Below are 25,962 nucleotides of genomic sequence, written 5' to 3'. Positions count from 1 at the left end.
GTCTAATTATTAATACATTAATACAACATTTAACATATAAATAAATAAATTCTTCATTAACTCATGGAGCTGACCCAGAATGTGAACTAGGAGAATTTGACTTTGGGGATTCCAATCTGATTCACCGGTCTGCTGGGAGACAAGTTTAAAACAGCTACATTCAGATGAAATAAGTAAGTCGTAAGTTGGTTTTATGAGCTCCTTTTAGCATGTCTGATGATCACTGTTGCCCTAGGACTCTGTATATTTTACTGCAGAACACAGAAAAATTATTAATCTCTAACTTTTTACTTGCACTGGATTTTAACAAGATTCTCTTTGCAGTACAAGGCATAGCTAACGTCATTTTTGTGAGAACTGCAGTGCTTTCACAAAGAAGTTGTCAGCATTCAATGCCATCCCTGCTGTTTATCTGTCCATTAATTGTCTGTATCAGGCAACAGGTATTTCAAGCAAGCATATTCTGGTCGCAGTGCTCCCTGGCCTGCCCACATCTGCCGAACTCTTCATTTTGCCATATCAAGATGCCACAGGGGGGAATAAAAGAACAGAAGACCTAGAGCAGGTACTGTGCTCATGGAAACTTCTCAGAGAAGTATATGTTTTTACATTTATTTGTGTATGTGGGATTTCCAGGTGAAATAATTACGGTACAAACGCATCAGATTAACTGAGATCTATACAGTGGCTGTGTTAAGTATTCTCTTTGGTTTTTTTTGGTTCTTTGTTCATTTTTCCACATAAACCAGCTTTCGATGTGTAATTTAGGAGTGGAAACTCATACGGTATCCCTACGTACGGTTAAATTTGTATGATGACTTCTCTTGGGTGGGAGAGAATAAAGATTGTGTTCTCCCTCATGGAAATTGGAAGACAGCACGAGGAGTTAGGGGACGGTTCCTGCCAAACTGCACTGGAGTAGCCTCATGACAAAAAAGTTTATGAGGTTTTCAAATCTGAGCAAACTCTGGAGGATAGGGCTGGTGGTAAACCTGGAAAGACCAGAATTTCATTGGCCTTTAGACAAGGGAATCATGTTAGATTATCCTGCTGGCCAGCTTCATAATTCTGGCAGGGGGCATGAGCAACTCAGGCATGTTCTGCCTGTATGAAGCTGGAATAGGTTATGATGAACGGGAAAACTATATCTACCTGCAAGACCCAAAAGATTATGCCCATAAGTGGGGAACACCATGATTATAACTAGAAGTTAAAACATTGTGCAGGGCAGAAATCTTGACATAACTCCCACTTTATTATCTCATGTTCCAGAGGCAAAGATGATTAGTCCTATGTGTGGAGCACCACTGTATCTGTCCATAAAGCATATCAGTGGCCCAAGAGCAGACATAAACCCTTGTGGGTGTGAGCTTTGTGAATATATGGGCAAAAGATTCTATCAACTCACAAATCTCAGCCACTCTGTTATGATAAAATGCTCAGCATTTCTGGGTGACTGCTATTCTATCTGATGGCAGAGGGAATTTAGCATTGCTCTTGTATTTTCCCATGAAATTGTAAATGACTAATACTTTCCATTAGTGCATGTATCAGCTTTATCTTCCTTTTATATTCCTATAGACTTCAATCCACCAGATCGCCCATATTCTTAAACCTTCTTCTGCTCAGCATCCTTAGCAATCATGTTTTCATTTTTCTGCATTTTTTTTTTAATATAAATGCCTTTTGTCTGTAATTTTCCCCCACCCATATAATAAACAAAGACGGAGATTAATTGCTCTGCCAAATCTTTCCTCACCTTTCTAAGTCATCCCCCTTTTCTTTTACTCCATCTCAAATTGGTAAGGAAGCCAGTTCATGAACTACCAAGTTTACATCTGTCCCAGCTCCTTTCCAAGGCTCAGCAGCTTATTGTATCCTGCTATTTACTCCCTCTCTAGTTATCCCTCTCTTTTTTCCCCCACCTGTAAAAACTGAGTCTCTGTGACCATGAAGAAAGGGAGCCCTGACAGTTCACTCAGAACCCTTCAAATTGGACAAGAAGAAAATGACACTTACAATGGGAATCCTGCAACTTCACTGGCATCCCGCAGGGCCCGAAGAGTAACCTTTGAAGAGAGCAAGATTATTTGCCATTGCAGCCAGCTGTTTTTTATGGAGAAGTATCTTGCTGCTCCCACCAGGATCATCGGAGTGTATTTCTTACTGGTCTGTGGCTACTACATTCCCCTTCAGGGGGATTCTAGTAGGAAATGGGATTGTTTTCTGTGGGAACTACCTAAGAAATGCCCCAAAAGGTTTTTACCCCCTCAGCTCTGAAGCATATTCTGATACTGTTCCTGTTTTGCCATCCTGTAGTTTGTTCTGTAATCCTTTTCTATCCTTTCTCAAAGTGTTCCAAGCTCATTTGCTGAGATGAATACTGAGAGCAGATGTTTTTGCCAATGATAGCTCAGGTTGTTTCTTAGGTACTTTACGATGTATAGTTTTCTTTTCTGAAAGGAATACAACTGTTTTGTATTCATGAGCAAGTAGCGAGCCATTTGAAGGCTAGGATGCAAGTCCATGTGTTTGCAGGTGCAGACCCGAAGGAGTAAAGCTATCCAGACTTTAAACTAATTTGGAAGGGAAACTTCAAATTATACAGGAGCCAAATGGAAGCACTTTGTACACACACTGCAAGGGAATAAGGTTTTATCAACTAAGTACTTATTGCATAGGCTCATTCTTTCTCCCCCCACACTTACTTTAAAGGTCTCTGTGATCAGTCTCTAACTTCCCATTGACTTCTAAGGCAGCTATATGTCTACTTATCCCTTGGCAACCTAAATCTCACTTGACACTTGTTAAAGTTGACTAAACACAGTTACTCATGAGCTGCTGAGTACATAAACATGAAGGCACCACTATGCCTAGCAGTGAGAGACAGCCAAGAGGGAAGTCATGGGATCTGACTCCTTGACGTATCTTCCTTCTCTGACCCTGAGGTCCTCTGGAATACGCAGTTGTTCTTCTCTTTTGAGAAGCATGTACCTGGAAGGTTGCCAATCCAAACAACTGGAGTATTAACCCTTTTAACATCATGTACAGCATGAGTAATTAGATGTGGAATACCAATAGCAAAAGTACAAAACCATGACAATCCACCCCTTATTCTACATCACTACATCATGCTTAATATATATGTACATATATATACAAACAATAATTAAAATGCATTTACATCCACACACACCCATATATACATCCACTCAGACATACATTTCTACATATATACACACACACACACACACAGAACTACTGGCTGCACTCCCCCCACATCAAATTCTCTGTGGTACACATTGAATACCCCCATCTTTCTGAATCACCCACTAAATGGACACAGGTCCCTGGGCAAAAACACAGAGAGGTTTGCCCTTTCCAGAGGCTGGAAGGACCCAAACTGCTTTTCCCTACTTGCTCTTTACATGTACCTTATCTCCCTTTACAGTATGTAGGGAGCTGGAATCAGTAGAGGACCATCACAGCCGATAGATCCTCTAGTATCGACCAACCACATGGCTTCCGCCAAATGCTTCAGCCAGTGCTTGCATGTTCCACTACCTATTGCTTTCAGCATAGTTTGTAACAACCCATTGTATCATTCAATTTTACCAGATGCTCTTGCATGATAGGTGATATGTTAAATCTACACAATGCCATGATCTTTGGGCCCAAGTATTTATAAGAAAATTTTTGAAATGAGTCCCAATATCTGATTCAATTCTTTCTGGGATGCCATGTCACCACAGGACTTTTTTCTCCAGACCCTTGTTCTGCCAGAGATATAGCTGCTTTAAACCAGTCTTCAATTGCCCAAGAAAAATAAAGGTCACAATCTAGTAAATAAAAGGAATTGCTTACCCCTTTCCAAGGATAAGGGCTCACCAAACACTCTGAAGGAGGTGATCTGAGTAATGACGACTTCCTTTGTGGCAGCCAGCCCTTAGATGAGGTTAGGGAAGGGTGGAGCCTGGCTTCTGGTTGCACAGGTGAATTGCATCCACTGGTGGTGCTAGGGCTGGCCTTGCCCCTTCACTGGGTGCTCAATCACTGGTTCACACCATGACTTCATATTTCCCATACAAGTACCAATTGGCATCATATTCCTCCACAAGTTACATTCACAATATTCAAATCCACATTCCAGATACTTCCCACAGGAGAATAGAAATCACTTTAACTCAGAAACTCTTCTTGACAGATGAAAGAATTGTTGTGCATGAGACTGGAGATGCTTTCTCAATGCGCAATATAGGACGATTCCATCAAACACAAATACAGACTGTGTGATGATCTCAAATTACATTGTCCACTCTCCTTTTTATGATCAATATAAACTTATTCTTCATAGCTTTATAAAAATGAAAAAGTAGTTTCATCCCGTGGAATCCCAAAACATTTCACAAATGCCAAAAATATCTTGTATTCACAACAAGAATGCTATAAACTCATCTTTTTTTTTCCCCCCTCGTTCCCCCCCCCCCCCCCCCCCTTAATTACAGCACTGGTTCCCCTGCTTTGTTTCCCAGCAGGACAGACAGAAACCTGTTTAAAAAACTGAGAAATAATTGACAGTTATAAAAATGCTGCTGCTTCATTTCCATGTTGTCACTGTAACACTTCAAAAATACCTTGCAAAAAGAGCCCCTGAAAATAACCATTGGCCACTTGGTCTGGAATGCAATTGTTAGACTGTCTTTATGGACAGGCTAGGTGAACGTGATGATTATAGAATTCACATAGGCTGGATTCAAAAGCATAGAGTTCTTCCTCTTCTCTGAAAGGTAGACCATTAATTAGAAATATTTCAAGTATTTTTGAGTAATTTTAGCACTAATCCAACTCAAAATGAATGCACAGTAGGAAGAATATTCTACTTACAGTTCAACAGAGGGCAGTGGAACAAATAGACATAATCACTCAGTTGTTTCAGTGCATGTTTTTAACTCTGTATGAGGATTGTAAAGGGTTATCTTTATAATTATGCATGCATTTTTCTCTCTCCACACTATCCCCTAATGCAGACTTTTCATGAAATACAGGAAGTGTATCTCCTGCTAAGTCAAATCTAAGCAGGACATTTAAGAACTCTAAAGAGATGTTTTCATATGAAGTAAAGGTTTGAATGTCTTCCTATGTTTTCTGTTTACTTAGCATATTCAAAGAGACTGTAAAAGCGAAGTGTAAACAAAGATGTAAGAGCAACTGCTGTATGGCAAACAGGTACACAGATTGTAAGGTAAATAGGTCTACAGGTATAGAATCAGAGAGATTATCACGTTACAAAGGAGTAAGGAAATAAAGAGCTTACCCATGTCCTGGGCTCACGGAAGGGTGAGATAGAGATCCAGATAGAGATCCTTCCTCCTTGGGAGTCAGCCCTTAAATGGGGGTCTAGGGTCTTCCAGTCACTCAGGTGAAATTGCATTCACCTGTGCCCCTGCAGCTGACTCAGCACTCACCTCAGGTGGCCAATCAGATGTTCAGGCCATGATTCAACAGTTCCCATACAAACTACCTAATGACATTTGAAGCCATTAATCTTATCTCTGAGAAGAGCTATCAGTAATGTAGAAAGCATGATGGAGTATTTGGCAAATGGCATCACCAGCTGGTTAGTAGCCAACAATGATCAACATATTGCAGCTGTGACCACTATCTCTACCCAGTAAAAAAGATGGGAAATGACACAGATGACTGAGTAGCAAATGGACAGCGATGAACTGAAGAGGCAGAATACCTCTAGCATTATGGAAGCTGGTGCTCACAAGTCTGTATGTTTATACATCCTAGGATTTGCTCTGTAAAGGTTTATTTCTGCTTCACTGTATGTGACTTATCTTCTATCTTTATTTGTGCTGGGTTCTGAACCCCTCTCCTAAACTTTGATGTTTTAGCACGTTTGTTTTCATTACTCTTCTTTCCTCTCGTGTAATTCATTTCAGTCGATAATCACAATATTTCAGCAAGGTAACGATTAAGTGAACACTTTCAGAGCCTACAGAAAATGGTGCTAATTAATCCTAGAAATTAAGTTCTAGGAAGAAGAGGAGCAAGTATCTGAAGTTTACTAGAAAAGACTTCTTTTTAACATTTGTAGCTTTGCTGCATAAGGAAAGCCTAGCAACTAAGAAGAAAAGAAAAAGGAACAACATGAACATTTCCTTGTTGTTTTTTTTTTCTCCTTAGCTAGCTTTTCTTGATCCACTGCTTGTGTGTTATAAAAGATATTATCTGTGTAATTTAATGCCTGTAATACTATAACATGATGGAAAATACAGCAGTAATAGTAGAGTGGCAAAGTCCCAGGCTGTAGCAAATGAGAACAAGCCCAAATACAAAAACCACAGATACAGAAACAAAGCAAGAAAATTTGCTTACCTACAGAAGGCCTCAGGTATGCAGAGATCTCCAAGCAGATACCCTTACCTCCACCGCCAACCCTTAAATGAGGGCAGGGAAGGGTCGGATCCTGGCTCCACCCCTTCCTGTCACTCAGGGGCATTGCTTGCAGCTGAGCTCCACTGGGTTGACCCTGCCCTCCCACCCGGTGCTCAATCAGTGCTTCAGGCAGTGACTGAGCATTTCCGCTAGGATGCCAGTGAACTAACTCCTGCTATGTGACTATCAGTCTTTTCACCTCCTCATTCTTGCTCAATATACAGAGCAGACCTGGATTCTCAAGACTTCCGGTCACCTTGGCTTAGCTAAAGTGTATCCTTGTTCATATTTCCAGGGTCTATCTGAGTTTGTATGTTCTGGTCAGTTCTTGGCCCAGACTAACCACAGACATGTTCTCCACCTTGTGCTCTCGTGGTCTGTCTCAATACTATGGCAGCCTGATTTTTTGCATCTTTCATCAAAAAACGTAAGAAATTTCTGCTTGACCCAAATAAGTCAGTGACTTTGGTCTTTTCAGAACTGAGACAAGAGAGGTTTAGAGGCTTCGTGTGAAGTAAATGAGGTTTTTTTTAGGGTGAGTGGCACAGTTTAATGTAATCCATGTTTGCCCTGAGCTCTGTTTCACTTTTTTACCACCAGTTCAAGTTGCTTCCTACCAGTCAATGTGCATAATTCTTTCCTTAGTTGTTTATTGATTTACCCAATGAATTGAACAGAACTGTAGCGCTCATTAGCTGAGATCCTTACACATTATCTTTAAAAATAATCTAGATTCTTAACTAGTACATACTGGCACATTTGAATCACATTCAATTAGTGTAAACCAATTTACACAAGAGATTTCAAAATTCGATAAATGAATGGGAAAATGCTCTTCTGAGTGATAATTCTGTTTCTTGGTTCATACAGTTCCTTCATAGTCCTAATTCTGACAAAATGCTAAGAGAAGCCAAATTAATTTTTGTTTTGTTCAATTTTTAAATTGGAATCTCTTTTCCTTCACAAATTGTCTGTTATTATTATTCATTATTCATGTGTCCTTTGATGAAAAATGATACATGAAGAATAGTTTCTATTACTGAATTATTTTTGCACATCATGCTTAATTCTGCAAATGAAGCAGATAAAGTCAATGAGGCTCAGTTAAGGACCAAAACTAATTCTGAAAGCTAATTATTTTCACAAGGGAGACTCTTCAAGACTATAAATTAGAAGGTTGCTATTCTAAGAAGTTACATCTTCAGCTGAGTTAGTTACATCTGAGTGAGAGAGCAACAGGGATGCTAAACTGATGCTAACCTGTTCCCCAGCTGAACATCTAGCTGTTCAGTTAGAGTTGTGTAGATATGCACTAAATAAATAGGCAAAAGTACTGTGACATTTCCTCATTTGCTTTTTGAACAAAAATGTTTCCATGGTACCACTTTAAATGCAGACATAAAGGCAAGCAAAAAACCTTGTTTTCTGCTGAAACCATCTGATTACCTCAGTAAGTGTGAGATCAGCCCTCGTGTGGAGAATTACTTCAAGCATGTTTTGTTAACATTCAACACAAATCGTATGAGAGTCAGAAAGACACCTAGGTTAAAGTCCACTAACCTGTGATCCGCTGAGCTAGAAACAGACTTGATAGAATAAGAATGGCAGAAACGTTGCTTCTCCAGTCTGAGTGTGTGTCTACACTTGACAGATCCTCCCGAGACTGTGTGAGGACCAGAAACAACATCAGCACCAACTTACCTACTTACTCTGGAGTGTTGTGTCCAATACCAATGTGAAGTTGGCCTTTTAACTGCATGTACCTGCTCAAATAATGAAGTTTATAAGCCAGAGCAAATGGTTTATATTTCACATTATTTTAGGTGTATGGAAATAAATCTATGATTTGCTCTTTTTTTTAATGTATGTATAGACAATCTTACTTTCCTTAGAAAGGAAAATTAAAATATTGTACCAAGTGAACAAACATTTCAAAAACATATCTGAATACACCTTTTCTTCCTTGCGTAAGGAAGGCATATGTCTGACTCCTAAAAGATCTTTTAGTGCTTTTTAAGGTCTTGGACTGTTATTCATTTTCAGATTTGTTCAGAGTTCATAGAGACCCAGGTAAAAATCTGCACTCTGAAAGCTACTGGGAGAGCATATACTTAACTAAGGCAAGGGAATATGTGGTGTACTCTAAGCAGCATGAACAGCTGCTGCCTGTTTTGACTCTGCATGTAGTCCGGGAACGCTGACAGCAGAAATGCTGATGACTTCAGGCAGAAATCATCTTTTTCTGAGTTGCATTTATACAATGAGGTCCTCATTTACAACAAGGTAACAATGCAATGCAATGACAATAAACTTCAGTTGCGACTGTTTCACTCTTCCTTTCTTCATTTTTCTTACTACTTCACTCTTAAGACCTCTCTTTTTCCTATTTTCCATCATCTTGCCAGCCGAGAACATTTGCTGGCCTTTCTCTCACACACACAGACTGCCAGCTAGGAGGCTGCCACAGCACCCTGCAGCTGTAGTGTCCCTTTGGGTACCACCATTCCATCCTCTTCATCCTGCTGCATGCCTCCTCAGCCAGGCCAGAAGAGATAAAAACATTTTTCCACATCGCTAGTGCAAAACTCTCTGGCCCCTTCTCATGCGGACTTTCTCGAGGTTCTCCTATTCTTCTATTCCTTGCCCAAATTCCTGATGAGGTCCGTAGTAGGTAACAACACTTGCTCGCTGCATTCTCAGTTATTCATCACATGTACAGACCTTCTTTTTTAGTTAAATTCCATGAGCCATGAGTACCTGGTTTACAGCATTCCATCTGCATCTGTTGCTCCAGTTTTAGAGATGAAGCGCTCTTTATAGTTGTCAGTCTTGGTTATTAATATGCTCAAATTCTTAAAGAGGGATATAATTTGCTTCCCAGGCTTTCTTCACATACAGCACAGCTTTATGTCACCATCCCTGCTGCTCTGAGCTCACCAGATGGCTCTTTGTGAGCAGGTGGTATTTTTTCTTACTGTTGGAAGAAATATATTTACTCATTCTGGCACCCATGAAAAAAAAATGTAAACTTTAAAGAGATATATTAAAAATATAAATAAAATGCCTGTAAGAATTATTGCCAAATTGATATTGGACCAAAGGCACCTATTCAAGTGATCAGCAGCCAAAAATGAAGTGTACAAGCCAAGAGAATTGAAAGAACCATTAAGAACGTTAAAAAAATAGAAGCAGCAGATAAATCTCATACTGTGATGAATGATAGCCAAGGAACATCTAATCATATCAGGGTAGATTTACTGAAATAGCTCAACCAGACAAAAATGAAGAACATGAAAAGGATGGTTTAAAAAATATTGGAATGTTCTTTTTTTTCTGACAATTTTTCATTAATCTTCAAGAAGGAATAAGGATTTATTTAAAACAAATTAAATTAAGTGTTGAGCATTACTGTGCAGTTCCTCTTTATGTTGGCATGGCTGTAAAAATACAGCATTCTCTGCAATTGCGTAAGGGATGTGGGGTGGAATTTTCTTTGTCATTTTCCAACCACTTCTCCCTCATATATCCACATGCAAAAGAGCGGATACCTTCAATTGGAAAATTGCTTACTGCTCTGAGAAAAGATGAAACAGGAAACATCCACAGAATGAACATATAGAAGACAAAGGAAACTATCAACAATATGTCTACGGGTTTCCATTCCTTGATTAATCTATCTGGAATTTTGCTTTTACTAGCAACATATCTGAAAATTCCTGGATACAATTAAAAATTAAAATGGAGAAAGTAGCTATGTGTGTGTGGCCTGAAAAACTGATTTTAAACAGTGATGTTTACCAACAGATTGGACCAGAGCTGGACTTCTGACTCTACAAATACAGATTTCAGGCAGCGTTATCTTAGCAAATGCTCATCTTTTCTGTTGCATCATTTATGGTGGAATAACTTGCTTTGTTTTTCTGCTAGAGTTCTTCTTGTTTTCATCACAATTATAGAAAGAAAATTGAGAGAAATAAATGTTCTGTGGGAGTTCTCTTCCATGAAATAGAGGATAAGAGCATGTTCTCTCTGTGAATCCCAGAAGAATAGACATAACGTACATTTTGTGTAAGACAAATACACCTCATATTCAGTCAACTGCATAGACATTATCAGAGCTTCGTATTGTTCCTGGTATGTTTCCGGAATCAGAGAAAAGCTGGCCTGAAACTTAGAGTTGAATGAAATTAAGTTTGTTTCTAGGCCTTGAAATTCAGTGCAAGCTGGGGTAAGAAATTAAACCCTTCATTTTGATCCAGGTGTGTAGGGAACGTGCTGTAAGAAACTAAAGCTGACTACTCAGTAATTTCTTTGTTTTGAGCAGATGGAAGCTAACAACTGAAATGCTTATTTTTGCTATGTTCTGCTGTTGTGGGATGGTCCTACAGGCACTCTATCTGGTGTAATGTTCTTTTGGGGCTCGATCTGTATTTGCTGTTGGGCTGCTTCTAGAGGAGTGTGAGGGGTGAATTTGTTTGTATCAGTCATTGCTAGCCATCCACATACCACTCTGGACATAGTACTTGGAGATGTGTTCAGCCTCCATGAAACATCTTTTCATGGGGTGATAGGAATTGGTATTCAGAAAGTCCAGTGCCACTGCAAAATCTTTGCTTAGCATACAGATCCATTTCCTACTCAACTATTGGCAATATAAGCCAATGATAAAGAAAAAAATGCATTTCTTATTTTCTTCTTGCACCCAGATTTCAGAAATACTGATCCAGAAGCTGAACCAAAACTTCGTTCATTTTGAGTTGAAGCCAGGAGTTCGAGTCCTTGTCCATGCTGCCCATTTAACAGCAGGTGGGTGTCCTCTTTCTTAGAACACACTGTCTGTTGATAAGTAAGCACAGCTCAGCGTGTGAGCAGAATGAAAATGTCCACTCCAATTCTCTGTTCTTTGTCATGTCAAAAACGTATAGTGGCATTTATAGCCAGCAGTGGAGGTATGTACTTTTTGGCTGTCTCTGAAATATTCAAAAGCGAAGCAGCACTGTGGTATATTCAGCCTGGATCACAGAATGCAAAGCTCACCAGCAACTGTTGAACATTTTCTGATAATCTGGAGCAAATGAATGATCACAGCAGCAAAGCACAGTTAAAAAGGTGCTCAGCAGTCTGAAAGACTAGAATCAATTTACATATGCACATACACAAGATTAGGCAGTTTGCCCTTTAACTAATCCTATCTCAAAATAAACCAGTTCCAAAGTCTTGATATTTAATTACACGTGTCTCTGCGTATTCTGTATAGTAAACCCTCATTTCACAGTACACACAGTCCCTATTTAATTATTGCAGGAGATGGGACGTATAAATCCATGCTCAGGGTTTTAGGATTTCCTTTTCTGGTGGGTTTCCTGGAGAAAAATCAGAATTCTGATCAGCTTTGCCTGCTAACATGCAAATAAAAAGCCTCAGTTCACTCATACCAGTGATCTGCTCTACAGAAAGTTGTTCAGCTTTCCTTTAGATGTGGAAGATATGAGCAGATGTTTGCTTTTAGACAAGTTAGAGCCACAAGCATAGGAAAGCAAAAATATAGTACAGCTGGTTAATCTCTTAAGGATATAATAATAATAATAAAAATAATAGTAAAAATATCCTGGACAGTCAGTTTAAGTTTGACTGTTCTTTATTTTGTAGATAGTTAAAAAATGTTCACAGACATATGACATAAGAATTGTATAACTCTATGTTTAAGATTTAAATCTGTACACATTTTGTATAATAATTCTGGCCAATGAAGCAATCCTTGCCCTGAAGGACTGCCGTGCCAGTGATACAATATGTTCTTTGAGAAAATGCTCAGTGCTCATCTTGGAATTCCAAGAAAACTGTCTGAAAGCATCTAAATGTGAGCTTGCAACATGGAGTTGCCTGAAATTGCTCACTGTTTTTTGTAATTTGTTCCTGTGTGTTTACTCTGCTTGTGCACATGGCTGTTTTGCCTTTTGATTGATGTTCGTTGAAGTCAGGATCAAATCCCACACCAGCATTTAGAAATGACTCATCTGGCCCTGACAATCCTGTAAGCCTTTTCTAATAAATTGTAGTTTGAAAGAATTGCCTCAGAAATACGTGGTTAAGGCTCCCCTTCACCTCTTGCTACTACAGGGACATACTGGATTTCATGCAGTGGAAACATGATGCTTAAAATTATGTCTCCAGACTCATCTTTCATACAGGGTGAATCTCATCCATTTGAATTTCATCCAAATTTTGTGCTGTGTGTAGGAGCCTTCTGCACCTCATTGGAGCGGAATCTGGGCTATCTCTGCTTGAGTGTGCAGAGGATCCCCAGCTCGGGGTTGCCTAAAAGCTGGGCAGCTCCAATCCCAAAGCCAGACAGCACAGGTACTGACAGCATGGGATACGAAGCCTCGTGTTCTGCCCTCTATGAACCAAAAGACAGGGTCTATCAGTGTGGCACACTGCTCTGCTGTGTAACAGAGGCTGCTCAGTTTAGACATGCTGCATAAATACAGGATCTCTGTGCTTGCTGAAAATGTATATCTTTGTGTTTATGCATGCACCAGGAATGAATACTTTTTCTCTGTAATAGATGCAAACAGTCATTTGTGCTGTCAGGTAGGTTTTGTTTTCTTCCACTCTAAGCTATCAGTGAGATGTGAGTGATTGCTGTAACCACCTTCACAATGTCCTATAGGAATGCTACAGGATTTTGTCTCTTGCAGAAGTATGATTCAGCAAGAATGCAAAATAAGTCTGGATTGCCAAATTAGATACTAAAAGGCCCAAAGAGCATCTACCGTGGAGTCTTTGAGGGAATATTGTCCTTTATCATGTTGCTGATGTCATGATTCCACTTCCTGACTAAATAAAAAGCCCACTTTTGTGACATAAAAACTGGGGAATAGTTTAGAATTTGACAAAACGCCAAAAGAGAGATTTACTTTGCTTCTGAAAGCTCTTGTTTGCCTTGTCAAGGAAGAAGAATTCTGCTTTTGAAATTCAAGCTTTTAAAAAAACTGAGTAAGATAAAGCAGGGATACATGGGAGTGGTTCATGCAGAGAACAGAAACAGTCCCTGGGAAACACAACCCAGGGGGATTCACATGGCTGAGAGATGCAGCTCTGGTCTGTAGAATCCTATTTCCAGTTTGACTTTGTGTTGGAATCCTGGCAATTATGGGTTCTGTGTGGACTGAACCCCACAGCTTGTGTAAGTGCATGTGTACACATATGTATTATGGAATCATATAATTGTAGAATATCTCAAGTTGGAAGGGACCCAGAAGGAACATGGAGTGCAACTCCTGGCTCCGCACAGGGCCACTCAAAAATCAGACCATGTGTCTAGGGCATTGTCCAGGCAAACATGTATGTAAATGCATCCCCATTTCTCAGTGCACACATATGTTGCTCCTTGTGTGTGTGCCTGGTCATGCACAGCAGAAATCTCAGCATCAGAGAAGCTGCAGAGAACAAAAGTGCAGGTATCTAAATTAACTTGGTTTTAACATTGAAGCAGATGTGCCGAAATGAGCCTCTTTGTGTATGTTGTATTTAAACACATGCATTCCCTGGGACACAGAAGAATGACAGGCATCGGGCTCAGCACGTTTCACGCCTCTGTGTTCTTTGTTCAGGCCGCAATGGAGGAAGGATTAATTCATGGCAATTCTGGACAACAGACTGCAATCCATTCATCATGTTCATTTCTGCTTCTCATGAAAAAAAATTAAAACAATGTCCCTAACCCAGTGAACAACAGCCTCCATTCTAAGGGAGAATAAAATACGCCAGCATTCCTCACAACGCAGTTAAATAGCTGTTTATGGCAAGGTTCTGAGTGCAGCGTTAGAACACGAACATTGAGTGATGCTGGAATCAGTCAGAGCTCCACTTCACCATCCCACAGAACTGCAGAGAGCCACACAGTACAAACACAGTTCAGATGTATGAAGGATTCATAGCAATAGATGCCTCAGCTTCCTGAGCACAGCCTGTGGGATGCGGGAAGTTTTTCTACTTCTCTTGATAAAATCTGGTTCATAGGCTGGGTGTGATTGCTGAAAGCATGCGTACGTGCAACACTGCTGCTGGAATCCTTCTGTTTGTCTGTGTGTGTTATTTGAGAGAGAGAAACTGCCTCTATTTAATATCGTTTACTTTGTATTTCTGGGAAAGCACACTTCTGGATGTTTTGTGTGGCCTTATTTTGCAAGGAGCTACGAAAAGGTGCTGTAAAACTCTAAAGAGAAGCACCGGGAGACTTCTTGTTTGATTTTTTATTTTCTATTTCTTTTTCTTGAACCTTTGCACTTCCTTGCAAAGACGACTTGTGGGAGAGAAAACAGGGCATGGGGGGAAGAGAGAAGTGTTCAGAGGAATGGTAGATGAAGAAACTGAGTATGTCAGAGGTGTGAGAAGAGCTTGCCATGGTAAGGCGTGGATGCTGAGGCAATGTCTGTGAAGGGCACCAGACTTCTGATTGTGAAGAAAGAGGACTGAGCAAAGAGCAGTACATTTGGTACTGGGATACTGTTGCTTCAGTAAAATCCAGTATCCAGTTGCTCATTATTCAGCAGGTATTGAGAGCTACCCAGACTAGCTCCAGGCAAAACAGAAAGTCAACATGACAAGGTAGCCCATGGGTAGCTCCAGGATCCTTCAGAAAGTCTGGGTTTGGTACTCAAGTGACCTCATTTGCAACTACCTTCGGTAACTGCCTACAACATAACAGGGTATTTTTCAGACTTTATTCTATAAAGTGCCAGAGAGGAGAGGCCTCTAAAGAGAAAGCTATGGTGCCTTCAGGGCTTAGGCTGAGCACGACAGCTAGTCTGAACCCAGGTTTCTTCCCAGCTGTATTAGAAAGAGAGAGGAGCCCTGAAGACAGGTGGACAGATGAGACTGTTATAAATGCTATAGGAGAGAATTAAGTACATTTTTGGAGAGAGAACTTTTCCCTCTAGGCTGAAGGTGACTCTGACCTTCTCTCCCTCTCTTGCAGCTCCCTTGGTGGACCTCACTCCCAGTCACAGTGGTTCAGCAATGCTGATGCTCCTCTCTGTCGTTTTTGTGGGACTAGCCGTGTTTGTAATCTACAAGTTCAAAAGGTATGACCTTCCCTGGGCCATTTCCTTCCCCCACTGCTGCTGGGGATTTGTTTGCTGAGCTTTCCTTTTCACGGTTTCTTGGTTTGCAAAAGCTAATGCTACATCATCTGCCAGAGTACCCCCCAATGATGGTTTCTGTTAATGTTTTAGGAAGATTCCTGGCCTTAATATATATGCGCAGATGCAGAATGAAAAAGATCAAGAGATGGTCAGTCCAGTCAGTCAGAGGGAAAGCATACCTAATGTCCCTCAAAGTGAGCTGATGAGCCCTGAGCAACTAGTAGATGAGAAGTTGGATGTCCAGCCCATAGGTAAATAACTTGCAGCAACCCACAGTTGGTCAGACTCTGACTTATAATTGGCTAACCCTTTTCTCAGTCTTCCCCTTTCCCATCTCCCTGCACACTCCTCCTGCCATCCTCTTCTGCTGCAGTGTTAGTTTTGCTACAGGAAACCTTGCTAACTCTCCCCTCTCCCTCACTGCCCTGTGGTGAAAGGGAGAGAAACAACTTTAGGCTTTTCCCCTCTCCTAGTTGCTCTGTGTAGATCCTCTTCCCTTCTCAAAAACCCTGCTGCACTTAACTTGCGCTGTAAGGCAATTTAATTTATTTTGCTGGGGCTGATGTTGTTATGGGGCTACACCTCACACCCGAGTCCTGTCCAGGAGAACTTCAGCCACCCTCACCTGGAGCATGGAGGTGAGCAGGTGATTCGGTAAGTCAAATCTAAAAGTTAAATATTCATTCATGTTTTCACTGCTGTGGCCTTTGTGGTGTGCCAGACCTCGCTGCCAGCAGCAGTGCTAGTGCTGAGTGATTCTCAGGGAAATCAAGCAAAACCTGGGATCTCAGCACTGGGCTACTGGGTTTGGTCTCAGGTTGATTGCTCCCACGTGACTCTGGTTGAAAAATTAGGATTTAAAGTGAACAGCACTGAGGTGACCATACTGGGTTCAGTCACCCATTTGCTCATGCTTATGTTATCACATCACCCCGAATAAAGTAAAAGCGTTGGGATGAAGCAGGGAGGTTTCAGTCTGGGGGTATGTTCTAAAGCCAACATTGCTTAGGAATTGCTTGGGCATTGTTCAGCTTTGTTTGTAAGGGGAAAGCTCTGCAGGCCCAGACCACAGCAACAGTACAGGACTCCAGCAAATAAGAACATAGATCTGCTTTAGAGGAATTACTCATAAAATGTACAGTTCTTCTGACTCAGACAGAATTGATAGATAGTCATAACTAAGATCCTTTACTTTCACAATTTCATCAACTTAACCAAGTGCTAGATCCCACCCAAGGAAGTCCCTAAATTGTGTGGGAGTTTGCTGAAGTTTGATGTCTTAGCTACCACAGAGAGTGAGCAAGGGGAAGGGCAATTAAAAGAGGAAATATGATATGCTAAGATTGTGGCCTGTGAAACATCCTGGGAGGAAAAAGAAGAAAATCTCTTGATGAAATTGATGTCTAAATTGGAAGCTCCAGTGCAATCAGTAGTGATCTCGTCACACATTCATCAAGGGGAGATCTGGTAGCTATTAAAAGCTTTTTAGCCACTATCCATCAGCAGACCTGGATATCCCTGCTTAGCAGTACACAGGAGTGAGGGAACCAACCTTCCCATGTGGTGTTCCCCATACAGAGCAACCCCAGGCCACAGTCCAGAACCCAAGGAAAGGAAATGCAGCCAAGGTAGTCTGGACAGAGGACTTCCAAAAGGCTTGTGGATCACCAAGAGGTTTCAAGCCAAGACCCGGAGCGGTGGGTCCTAAATTTTAACAATTATTCTTTCTTTCTTTTTTTTTCTTTTTCTTTTTTTTTTCTCTCTCTTTTTATCCTAGAAGCTCCAAAATTGGTCTAAGTTGCTAAGAGAGAAACACCCAATTTCAGGCCAGGAACTCAGTTCCCTGAGTTAGTTGAGCTTTGAGATTCCTCTTTCCAAAGGAATTTAATGATCATGATTTCCACTCTTAGCAGAGAGTAGCAAAAGTTTTCAGAGGTCACTCAGACTGAAGAGACAACAGTCAGCCAGCTGATAGCTCTACTCTTGCTGGTGATGGGAATTAATCTCTTGAAGCCTCTGGGATCAGAGAAGTCAAAAGCCAATTTGGGGGTTTGGTTTTCATTTGGTTTTCATTTGGTACAACTGTAGCATTTTTGGCTTTCTGCAATAGCTAGCATTCTATGGATTTCTCAGCTGCACCCTGCACTGCTGGACGCTGTATTGAACCAGAAATTGGCCTTTTATTCATCCTTGAGTTTCACGTGTAACTACAACAGTGAGCACAAAAGGGACAGATAGTCTCAATTCTCTATCAAAAGAAATCCTTCCAACAAACTTCTAGGAGTGTTTTTTTTTCCTTTCTGGCAGTGAGATGAATGTGGAAACTAAATCATCATTGACAAATCATTGACAAGCATTGACAAAATGGGAAGGTCTGGATGTAGATGTGAATAGAATAAAGTGCAAAGGCTCTTTACGCTTGTATACAACCACTTCATGTGTTTTTGTAAATCAGCAATTTCTATTTTAACGAGTTTTCCTTCTTTTGGGAAAACCAAACAAGACTGCAATTGGGTGTTTCTCTTTTGTATGCTTGTTCAGAAGCTAGGTTTTTTTTCCAACTCCTTTGACTAACATTCAGAGACCCTTCCTTGGAGGAATGTAAATGAATGCCCATGGATCATTTAATTTTTTCTCCAAACCCTGGCAGCAAAAAACAGTTCCTCTTTTCTGGGTGTGCGTAGTTTAGGTTCTTCTTTCGCAAAGGCAAAGCTTAAGGTTATTTATGAAATCTCCAATACCTTCTAATTGCAAATGAGTTACGCTTTTCCTCTGAGGACCTCAGCCCCTCCTTCCCTCCACCCCTCTGCTCTGGCCTCTCCCTCTTCTGTTCTACATGGGTGAATCATCTTCATTAGCAAAAGAACAGTACATCACCTTCAGTGTTTTGAATGACGAGAAAACATCTGTGGGAAGAACATATCAGTCTGGAACCGTTCAATCCCAAAGGCCAGCAAGGTTATACCTTCAGACATCTTAGACAAAACACACTTATTATTTACTGACTCTTATTTTGTTCTCTCTTTGCCACAGGAAGTATTTCCACAGCTGCTGAGCCCCAGAGCACAAAAGAAATCCCTACCTATGTAAATGGTTGAATTGAGGACATCGATATATATCTATATTGGAGAAAAAAAGAGAACTCATTGCATTTGGACTTTTTAATTCTTCAGATGACAAAGGGTTTTTAGCTTTAAGCCTGTGCATGTGGACATTATACTGAGACCATAGCAGAACTGCATTGTACAGGTGTTCAATTTTAGTGGGGGGTGGGGGGAGAGGAACTGGTATCACTATTCACCCCTGCAGCCCTTCCCCTCACCCCTCCACTCTCTTTTCTTCTGATCTGTCTCTAATTTGTAGAAAATTCATAATGATATAGGCCAAGAATATGCATGGGGGTCTCTTCTTTAGGGAGATGGGTGAGCTGGGATGTGGGGGGAGAAGGGCTGGGGAGGTGGGAGGGAGCATTTAGGGTTCTTGGCTTTAGATTTAACTGCTCTTTTAGCACTTTGGGCTGGGGAGGGCTAGCCGCCCCATCAGACTTTCATAGGACACAAAAGAAATCACACTGGAGTTTAATGGCACTGAAAATCTTCTTGGGTCAGTCTGGTTTATGTCTTAGTTTGGACTCTACCCTTCATTCCTCTAGCTGCAGCTGCTGCCTGTACCTGACAGTTGCGTGGAAACTGAGTATGAGCTCGGGCAATCCCAAATGCAAAGCCAGGGTCCTTATTAAACAGCTTTTTAGCCTACTCACACGAAGGAACCCCTTTGATAGCACTGTTTGGAAATAACTTTCTGCCTCCTAACCTTGGACTGAACAGAACTAGGATACATTGCAGGCAGAGAGGTCTGTATTGCCAGCATGAACTCACACTGCATTTTGTACCAGCCTTACACCTTAAATTTTGACTAAGATAAAGCCTAGTAACACTCTCTAGTGCTTTTATTGTTGATCTCGGGAGTTGTGTGGGGAAGTCCAGGAGATCTCTGCCTTTTGGGCGTCCCCCCACGGCCTGCCATTTGTTTGAAAGACACTTTGTCCATATAACAGGGAGCGGGGAACAGTCTGTTTGCAGTTTCTCATGACTTTCTTGGAAAACCCAATTGTTTTCTGCAAACTACTGCCGTTTGAGGTGGAGGAGGGGAGAGCAAAGCTGGATTGGGCTTGAGCTTGTTCCCATATATATTTTGATGCCTGGCACCACAGGACAGTTGTTGTACAAGGTCTGCATTCTTACCAATAATGTAAGTGGTGTCTTACATTGCAACTGGAAATGTGACTTCAGGACACGTGCATGTAGGCTACACAAAAGAATGGGGAAAGCAGACTTAGCACACCTCAAGTCCTTCCAGAGAGCCAGTAGCAGCCGGTTCATAATCAGTGTAGCATGGTTAGGATGCACCCTGATTCCTGATATGAATGTGTTTTGTTCAACAGATGTTGCACAAGGCAGCCTGGGGTACTGGAGCTGGGGAGGGATGATTTTGAATTTCTCTGTCACAAATTGGACACCAACACCACCCAACCTACTAGCTGACAAAATAAATAAATAATAATAATTAAAAAAAAAAAAAGTGATGCCAAATGTAAGAGCACCCATCAGACCCATAGGAGGCAAAGGATGATCACATTATGAAGTCCTTTGCCGCTTTCTGTAGTCTCTCTGCAGACAGGTAGAAACACAGCAGTTTGTATGGCTTTGCTATTGTGTTTGCAACTACAGCTTTAAGAAAGATGGGAAAGTTTTGGTAGCAACTGTATAATACTCCCCACTGAAGTCCAACATTAGCCAACTTATTTTTATAGTAAGCCAATCAAAAAGTTTTCTTATAGTGTTGGAACTATTTCTAATTTTAAAATTACTTTTTTTGATGTATTTTTTCATCTTCTTTTTCCCTTTCGTTAAATACAATGTAGCGTAATGTATAATTGCTATTGTTTATTGCTTTTACAGTCATATTTATTAAACAGATTATGTCTCTAAATGAAGGCCCGTGTTTCTGTTGCTCATTTTAATGCCCTCTCCTAGACTGAAATCACTCATTACGTTAAAACAGTAGGAAAACCTCTGAAAATAAAGGGATATTCTGTAGCATGGAAGTGAGAGGAGGTGGATAAAGTGTGCTTTATACTTACAAGCCAAGATTAAGATAACTTTCTTAGCCTTCAGGCAAAGTGCTTTATAAGTGAAGCTTGGTACTCTTACTTACATTCTGCAGGTGGAGAAACTGTGAGATGCAGGGAGAGAATGCTGTTTCTCTGGTTTCCAAGGAGGTAGTGGATTGAGCTCTTTGGAGCTCCAGCTCCATTCTCTGCCTATGGTTATCCACCCCTATGCACAATTACTGTTAAAGGTTCCTTTGAAATATGTTTTTGAGTACCCTTTTGCCAACATTGATGAAGGAAGTTTTTTTGGGTATTGCCATTACTAATTAATCAGGTTTTACATGTGAAAGCAATGAAACATAGGAAATTTCAGTCATCTTGCCAGGTAACAGTGGGTGAATGTTGCTAAGAAAAACATGTAACTGCTCTACTTTTCAAGTTGGGACAAAAGCACCAGATTGTTTGCAGGCCTCCCCGCCACCAAAGCCATGGTTTTGCATGGTAAGTACAGAAGTGCTGAGTTTGCTTACTGGAGGAGCATAGCATTTTCCCATCCTGGTAAACAACCAGTATAATTACTAGCCTGAAATGTTGAAGTGGACACCAGCATTTCTTTACCCTCCATTCAGGGCTGATGAACAGCTGGTGTAGTGATGTCCATTGTGCAGGTGACTCGAGAAGCGTGTGTAGATGTAATCTGCTTTTATAGTTCAAGTGCTCACCTGAATTAGGGGGCACCTCTAAAGCATATTTAGATCATTCTCTTCAGCTTGTACGTGTCCTGAGGCAGAGACTGACTGGTACATGTTGTTTTCCAGTTTGTATAACAATAACAGCAATGCACTGCTAACATCTGAACACAGGTAATAACCAAAGAATATACTTAGAATACCCAACATGGATACTGAATGCAAATTTTTCCTCAGTAGTATTATACCTTAAGAGATTTTTAAAAAACCTTATTGTCCTTTATCTGAAAAAGAGGGGAGTTAAAATATCATTTAAAAACTCAACATCTTTTCCTACCATCATCTTAACTGCCAGAACAGAGACATGTGGATGAGACAGACTTACTGGATTCAGAGGGATTCATACTTCTCCATCTACTAAGGCTACGATGCTGGATTGCCTTTCCTTGAAATCAACGGGTGTTAGTGGTCAAATACTTCTGATGTTCTAGTCCTCAAACAATACTAATATGTGACTACATTTAATTGCTTATCTTTTGCTGAAAAGCAAGACTCTTAGAGCACTTTTTGAAATGCTTATGCAAATGAAAGCAGAACCCTAAATGAACCTCTTCTTAGTCCTGCCAATATCTGCTGAAAATTTCTGACAACTGCATTTAGTCTGGTACCTACAGCTGATAACAAGGGATTAGTATTTTATCTGTGTGCTGTCATCTCTCATTGAATGCTTGGAAAGTTTCCTTGCCACATTACATCTCTAGGTACATTTGGTGTTTTGAGCGCTACCCTTGGTTGCAGAGCTATCATCTTCATGCTGTTAAAAAAAGGTTTCTCTTCCTTTAGTTAATGAGATGCAATCTTTGCATCTCATTGAAACAGAATAGTAAAGGCTGGGAAGAAATAATACTCAAGTTAGAACAGAACCATTCAGATTAGAATGCTGTTATGATCCTGGCCCAGAAGAAAAGACTGAAGTCAAATTGTTTTCTGACTGATAAGATCAAAGTGCTATCATGCACTGAGTCATCAGCCTAAGAGATGTATTTCATCTGCAGTTTTAACTTTAGCTTTTTCTTTTCCCTTATTTCCTACAGGGGAATATGGTTCTCTATTTCCATTCACTATGCTGAAAGCAGGACCGAGAGGAAATCTGTGTTGTAATGTGTTTCTTAATGTGAGAATTTCAAGATGTCTTCCTTGTTATCTGCAGTGTGGTGCAGCCTACAGGCATCCTAGTTCTAGGTGCTATACACACACAGGCAGTGAATTGAACAAAATGAAGAAAACATGGGAATGACTTTTCTCACCGCTTCTGCATTTGAGTCTCACACTGCAATCTTGAGTTATTTTGACAAAGTGGATCTTAACCAGACATTAAATAACACACCACTGTGCACGAGAGCTCAGAATGAGATGGGAAAGACCAACATCTAAATATCCTAACAACATAGGGATAATACCTTGAGTCCTAGGAGCTGCAGAGACTCAGAGGATACCAGCCAGTCTTCCAGGGCAAGAGCTGTTCTGTCAAAAGGCTTCTTTGCTGCTGGGGTAAGTCTGAGCGATTTGAAGATTGTGCTTATTTATGCTGTTTTCCCTATAAATGTTACAAGTTTTTGTTAGCAGAGAGAGTAGCATGACAAAAATACATCCCTGTCAAATATCTACCCACGACTTTTAAGTGCTTAGAGAATAGGTCATCGCTAAGGTCCATATAATGACTTTCCACAAAGCTGTAATAGCCCACCCATATGTATGCAGAGCAGGAGCCAGACAACTGTTGGATTTCCTCAGCTTCTCTGAGGCTGCAGTAAACCCAGACATTATGGACACAAATATCTCTAGCCAGGATGTCATTTCTGTTGTGCTTCATATTTGAATTAAAAGTATAGAAGGAAAGAACCCAACTAGAATCATTACATGTGAGGTTCTGTATCCACCTCGCTGCAAGAAAGGAAGCTACGGTTCCAAAGCTTTGTAGGTTTCACAATACTTTACAATAGAGAGGCCTTGAGAGACAAAAATGGAAGAAAAAGAATGAAGAAGCAAAGCTCTTGAGGAGAGTGTCACAATTCCTTACCTTTGGTACAACATAGATGCAAGAGAAAAAAGCCTTGCTTTTGGTAACAAAACCCTCCTCCAGCCTTCCCTGGACAAGGCTGGTTCTAGTGGTGCTTCTGGGACTACAGCTGCCTGGCAAATAACTGCTCCCCAGCCTACAGTGTGGGCCATTCACCCCATGCCCTGTGTCACACATCACACAGCGACAGCTGCAGGGTAGAGCTCTGAAACGCAGGCTGAACTGACAGCTGTCTTGGCCCTTGCTGCAGAAGGTGAATAATACATGTACATGAAATGTAGTGTAACAAAGAGCTTTAAGGGAGAAACCCTTTGGTTCCTAACCCTCTCTGCATAGGAGGAACACCCTTATTCTGCCACTGGAGAGTAACAGCAGACTGAGGGACTGAATTCACATCTCTTTTCCAGGTACAACACAAATCCTTCTCTAGGCCCTGCTGCAGAGCCACAAGACAGGGGTGACTGACCTCTGAGACACTGATTTCTTGAGTAAAACTTGGAGTCGGCCATTCAAGGAATAGGTTTTCCCCTGCTGCTCTGTTGGCTTATATACATAAATGTCTTTTCTACTACAGATGAACTTGCAAGGAGACTCATTTGGATAATTATCTATGTTCCATTAGTGACTAGATATCTTGACAAGCTTAACTGTCACAAGCTGAAAGACAACATATATCCAAATGATTTACTGCAAATTTTCAAAGCTCCAGAAAGCAGTTAGTTTCAGTCTGATGATTCAACTCAGTAAAACATTTCTTCGTGGGCAAGAGAAAAGACTTTCCAGTGTCCAGAGACTTTTTTCCTCACCCGAAGTCCTAAAACACATCAGTCTGGATATTAATCTCCATTCACATTTAGCTAGACTCAAATCAAAGTCAGAGCCACGTGCCCATCTGACCTGGGATATAGCTGCAAAGGAAAGCTCTGTAGTTAAACTGCCAACAGCACCCCATCGGAAAGGCTGATCCATAGTCTACATTGTTTTATTTCTCACTCTTGGTTATTTTTGCCACATCTTTGCGCCAGCTTGTTCTGAAAAGGAGTTTATTAGTGTTTATCTGTAAAAGAGAAGCCATTTATTTACAGTGGTTTTTAAGGTTTCTCAGCTCTTTAATAAATAATAAAGTCTTCCTTTTTTACAGGAAGATTAAGGATGAACTCTTCTATGGAAAATTCAGGGTCACCTTCAAGGGAGATCAACACTTAGGACCTACTGCTGAAACTCCTCAGTGAATGTTACAATACAGTAGGAATACATTCAGCAGCTCTTAACAAGAATGAAATTATGATCCCTCCTCAGCAATTTACTTTGCTTGCATGTTAATCTAAACATTTTAAATTAAATTATTATTTTCCTTGTAACTATTGCACCTTTTTCTTATTTTATTTCTAATTTCAGTCCATAGTCATAGTTAAACTTTTCCTTCATCTACATAATACTTCCCCTGTTTATCCTTTTTAATTGAGATGACGATACAGAACAGTAATAATAGGAATAAGACACAAAGAAACCAACATTATTATTCTGTTGATTCATTCAAACAAAATTCTAAAAACAGATCACTGACTTCCTTTTGAAATTCTAATTATAGCAAGATATCAAGGTGTATTTTTCCAGGAAAAAAAAAAAAAAAAAAAGAAGAAGAAAGAAGAAAAGAAAAAAAGAAGAAAAAAAGCTCAACTCTTGAGAAACAAAGAGGAGAAATAAGATGGCAGTTATTTCTAGCTCTGGAACTAGATTCAATTTTCAGGTCTTTCTATCTTTTCCTTTGTATTAGTGAAAAATCATGCACAAATTAAATGATAAAGAAGCTAGGACTTGACTAGCTAAGGAAGTAATAATTAACAAAAAGCTCTCTTTCTTCCACATTTTCCTTTTCACCAGATGATGCCTGAAACATCATGTCTACAAAGTCTTCACCAGCTACCTGCAGACACCTGCTGGTGGGATTAACTGGATGCTAGCTCGCTTTGATTTTGGCATCTTTGAATATTTGAGTACTTTTCCAAGGGACAGAAAAATGTAACAGAGAAAAGAAAGCTTTTATAAGCATACAGAGGACCTCTTGTGTGCATTCTAATCATATTTTCAAAGAACTAAAAAGGCTTTCTCTTTCCTGAAGAACTGATGAAGTTAAAAGATTTGTTACAAGTCCAGGCACGAGAGACCATCAGCGCTGTCAAGGCCTACTGCCATTTGGAATTTGGCAGCAAATGTGAACAATGAAAGCATTTACCTTGTGTGCCATTCCACTCCCATAGACTGGTTGTCTTATTTACACTGTGATCCTGAGTACTTGATTCTAGAATGGAAAAGTATAGGAATAAATTCTACTGCTCAACTGCTGCATGGCCTGCATATCTATATCTGTATATCTATATATATATTAGGAAGGAGACTTCAGAACAAACCTTTTCCTCATTTTCTTGGCAGGACTTGCTCTGATGTGATTGCTGGATATAGCAGGGAACCTGATACAGTGGTTGA

General features: G+C 40.4%; 1 protein-coding gene and 1 long non-coding RNA gene across 7 annotated transcripts in view; one reads left to right on the top strand and one right to left on the bottom strand.

The window, feature by feature from the left end:
• SORCS1 (sortilin related VPS10 domain containing receptor 1) overlaps positions 1-20,589 on the top strand; it is a 554,925-nt gene extending 534,336 nt beyond the window's left edge. For 3 of the 6 annotated variants that reach the window (XM_025151802.3, XM_025151796.3, XM_040702989.1), the window contains 6 exons: positions 437-565; positions 11,151-11,250; positions 15,428-15,533; positions 15,684-15,844; positions 17,172-17,290; positions 18,627-20,589. In XM_025151802.3, coding sequence (XP_025007570.1) covers positions 437-565; positions 11,151-11,250; positions 15,428-15,533; positions 15,684-15,844; positions 17,172-17,290; positions 18,627-18,683 — 672 coding nt within the window. In that variant the 3' untranslated portion in view covers positions 18,684-20,589. Of the gene's footprint in view, positions 1-436; positions 566-11,150; positions 11,251-15,427; positions 15,534-15,683; positions 15,853-17,171; positions 17,291-18,626 lie in introns of those variants that run through there. The other 3 variants (XM_025151797.3, XM_025151799.3, XM_025151798.3) reach the window with 3 other exon arrangements.
• Positions 1-25,962, bottom strand: part of LOC121111203 — a 44,475-nt gene that overhangs the window by 4,622 nt on the left and 13,891 nt on the right. Inside the window, exon 6 of the long non-coding RNA XR_005860964.1 lies at positions 2,020-25,777. This is a non-coding gene — a long non-coding RNA (uncharacterized LOC121111203). The remainder of the gene's footprint in view (positions 1-2,019; positions 25,778-25,962) is intronic.

Source organism: Gallus gallus, chromosome 6, assembly GCF_016699485.2.
Source record: "Gallus gallus isolate bGalGal1 chromosome 6, bGalGal1.mat.broiler.GRCg7b, whole genome shotgun sequence".
In the NCBI taxonomy this organism is placed as follows: domain Eukaryota; kingdom Metazoa; phylum Chordata; class Aves; order Galliformes; family Phasianidae; genus Gallus; species Gallus gallus.
The sequence above is the reverse complement of the archived record's forward strand: the minus strand, read 5'-3'. Positions and strand labels throughout refer to the sequence as shown.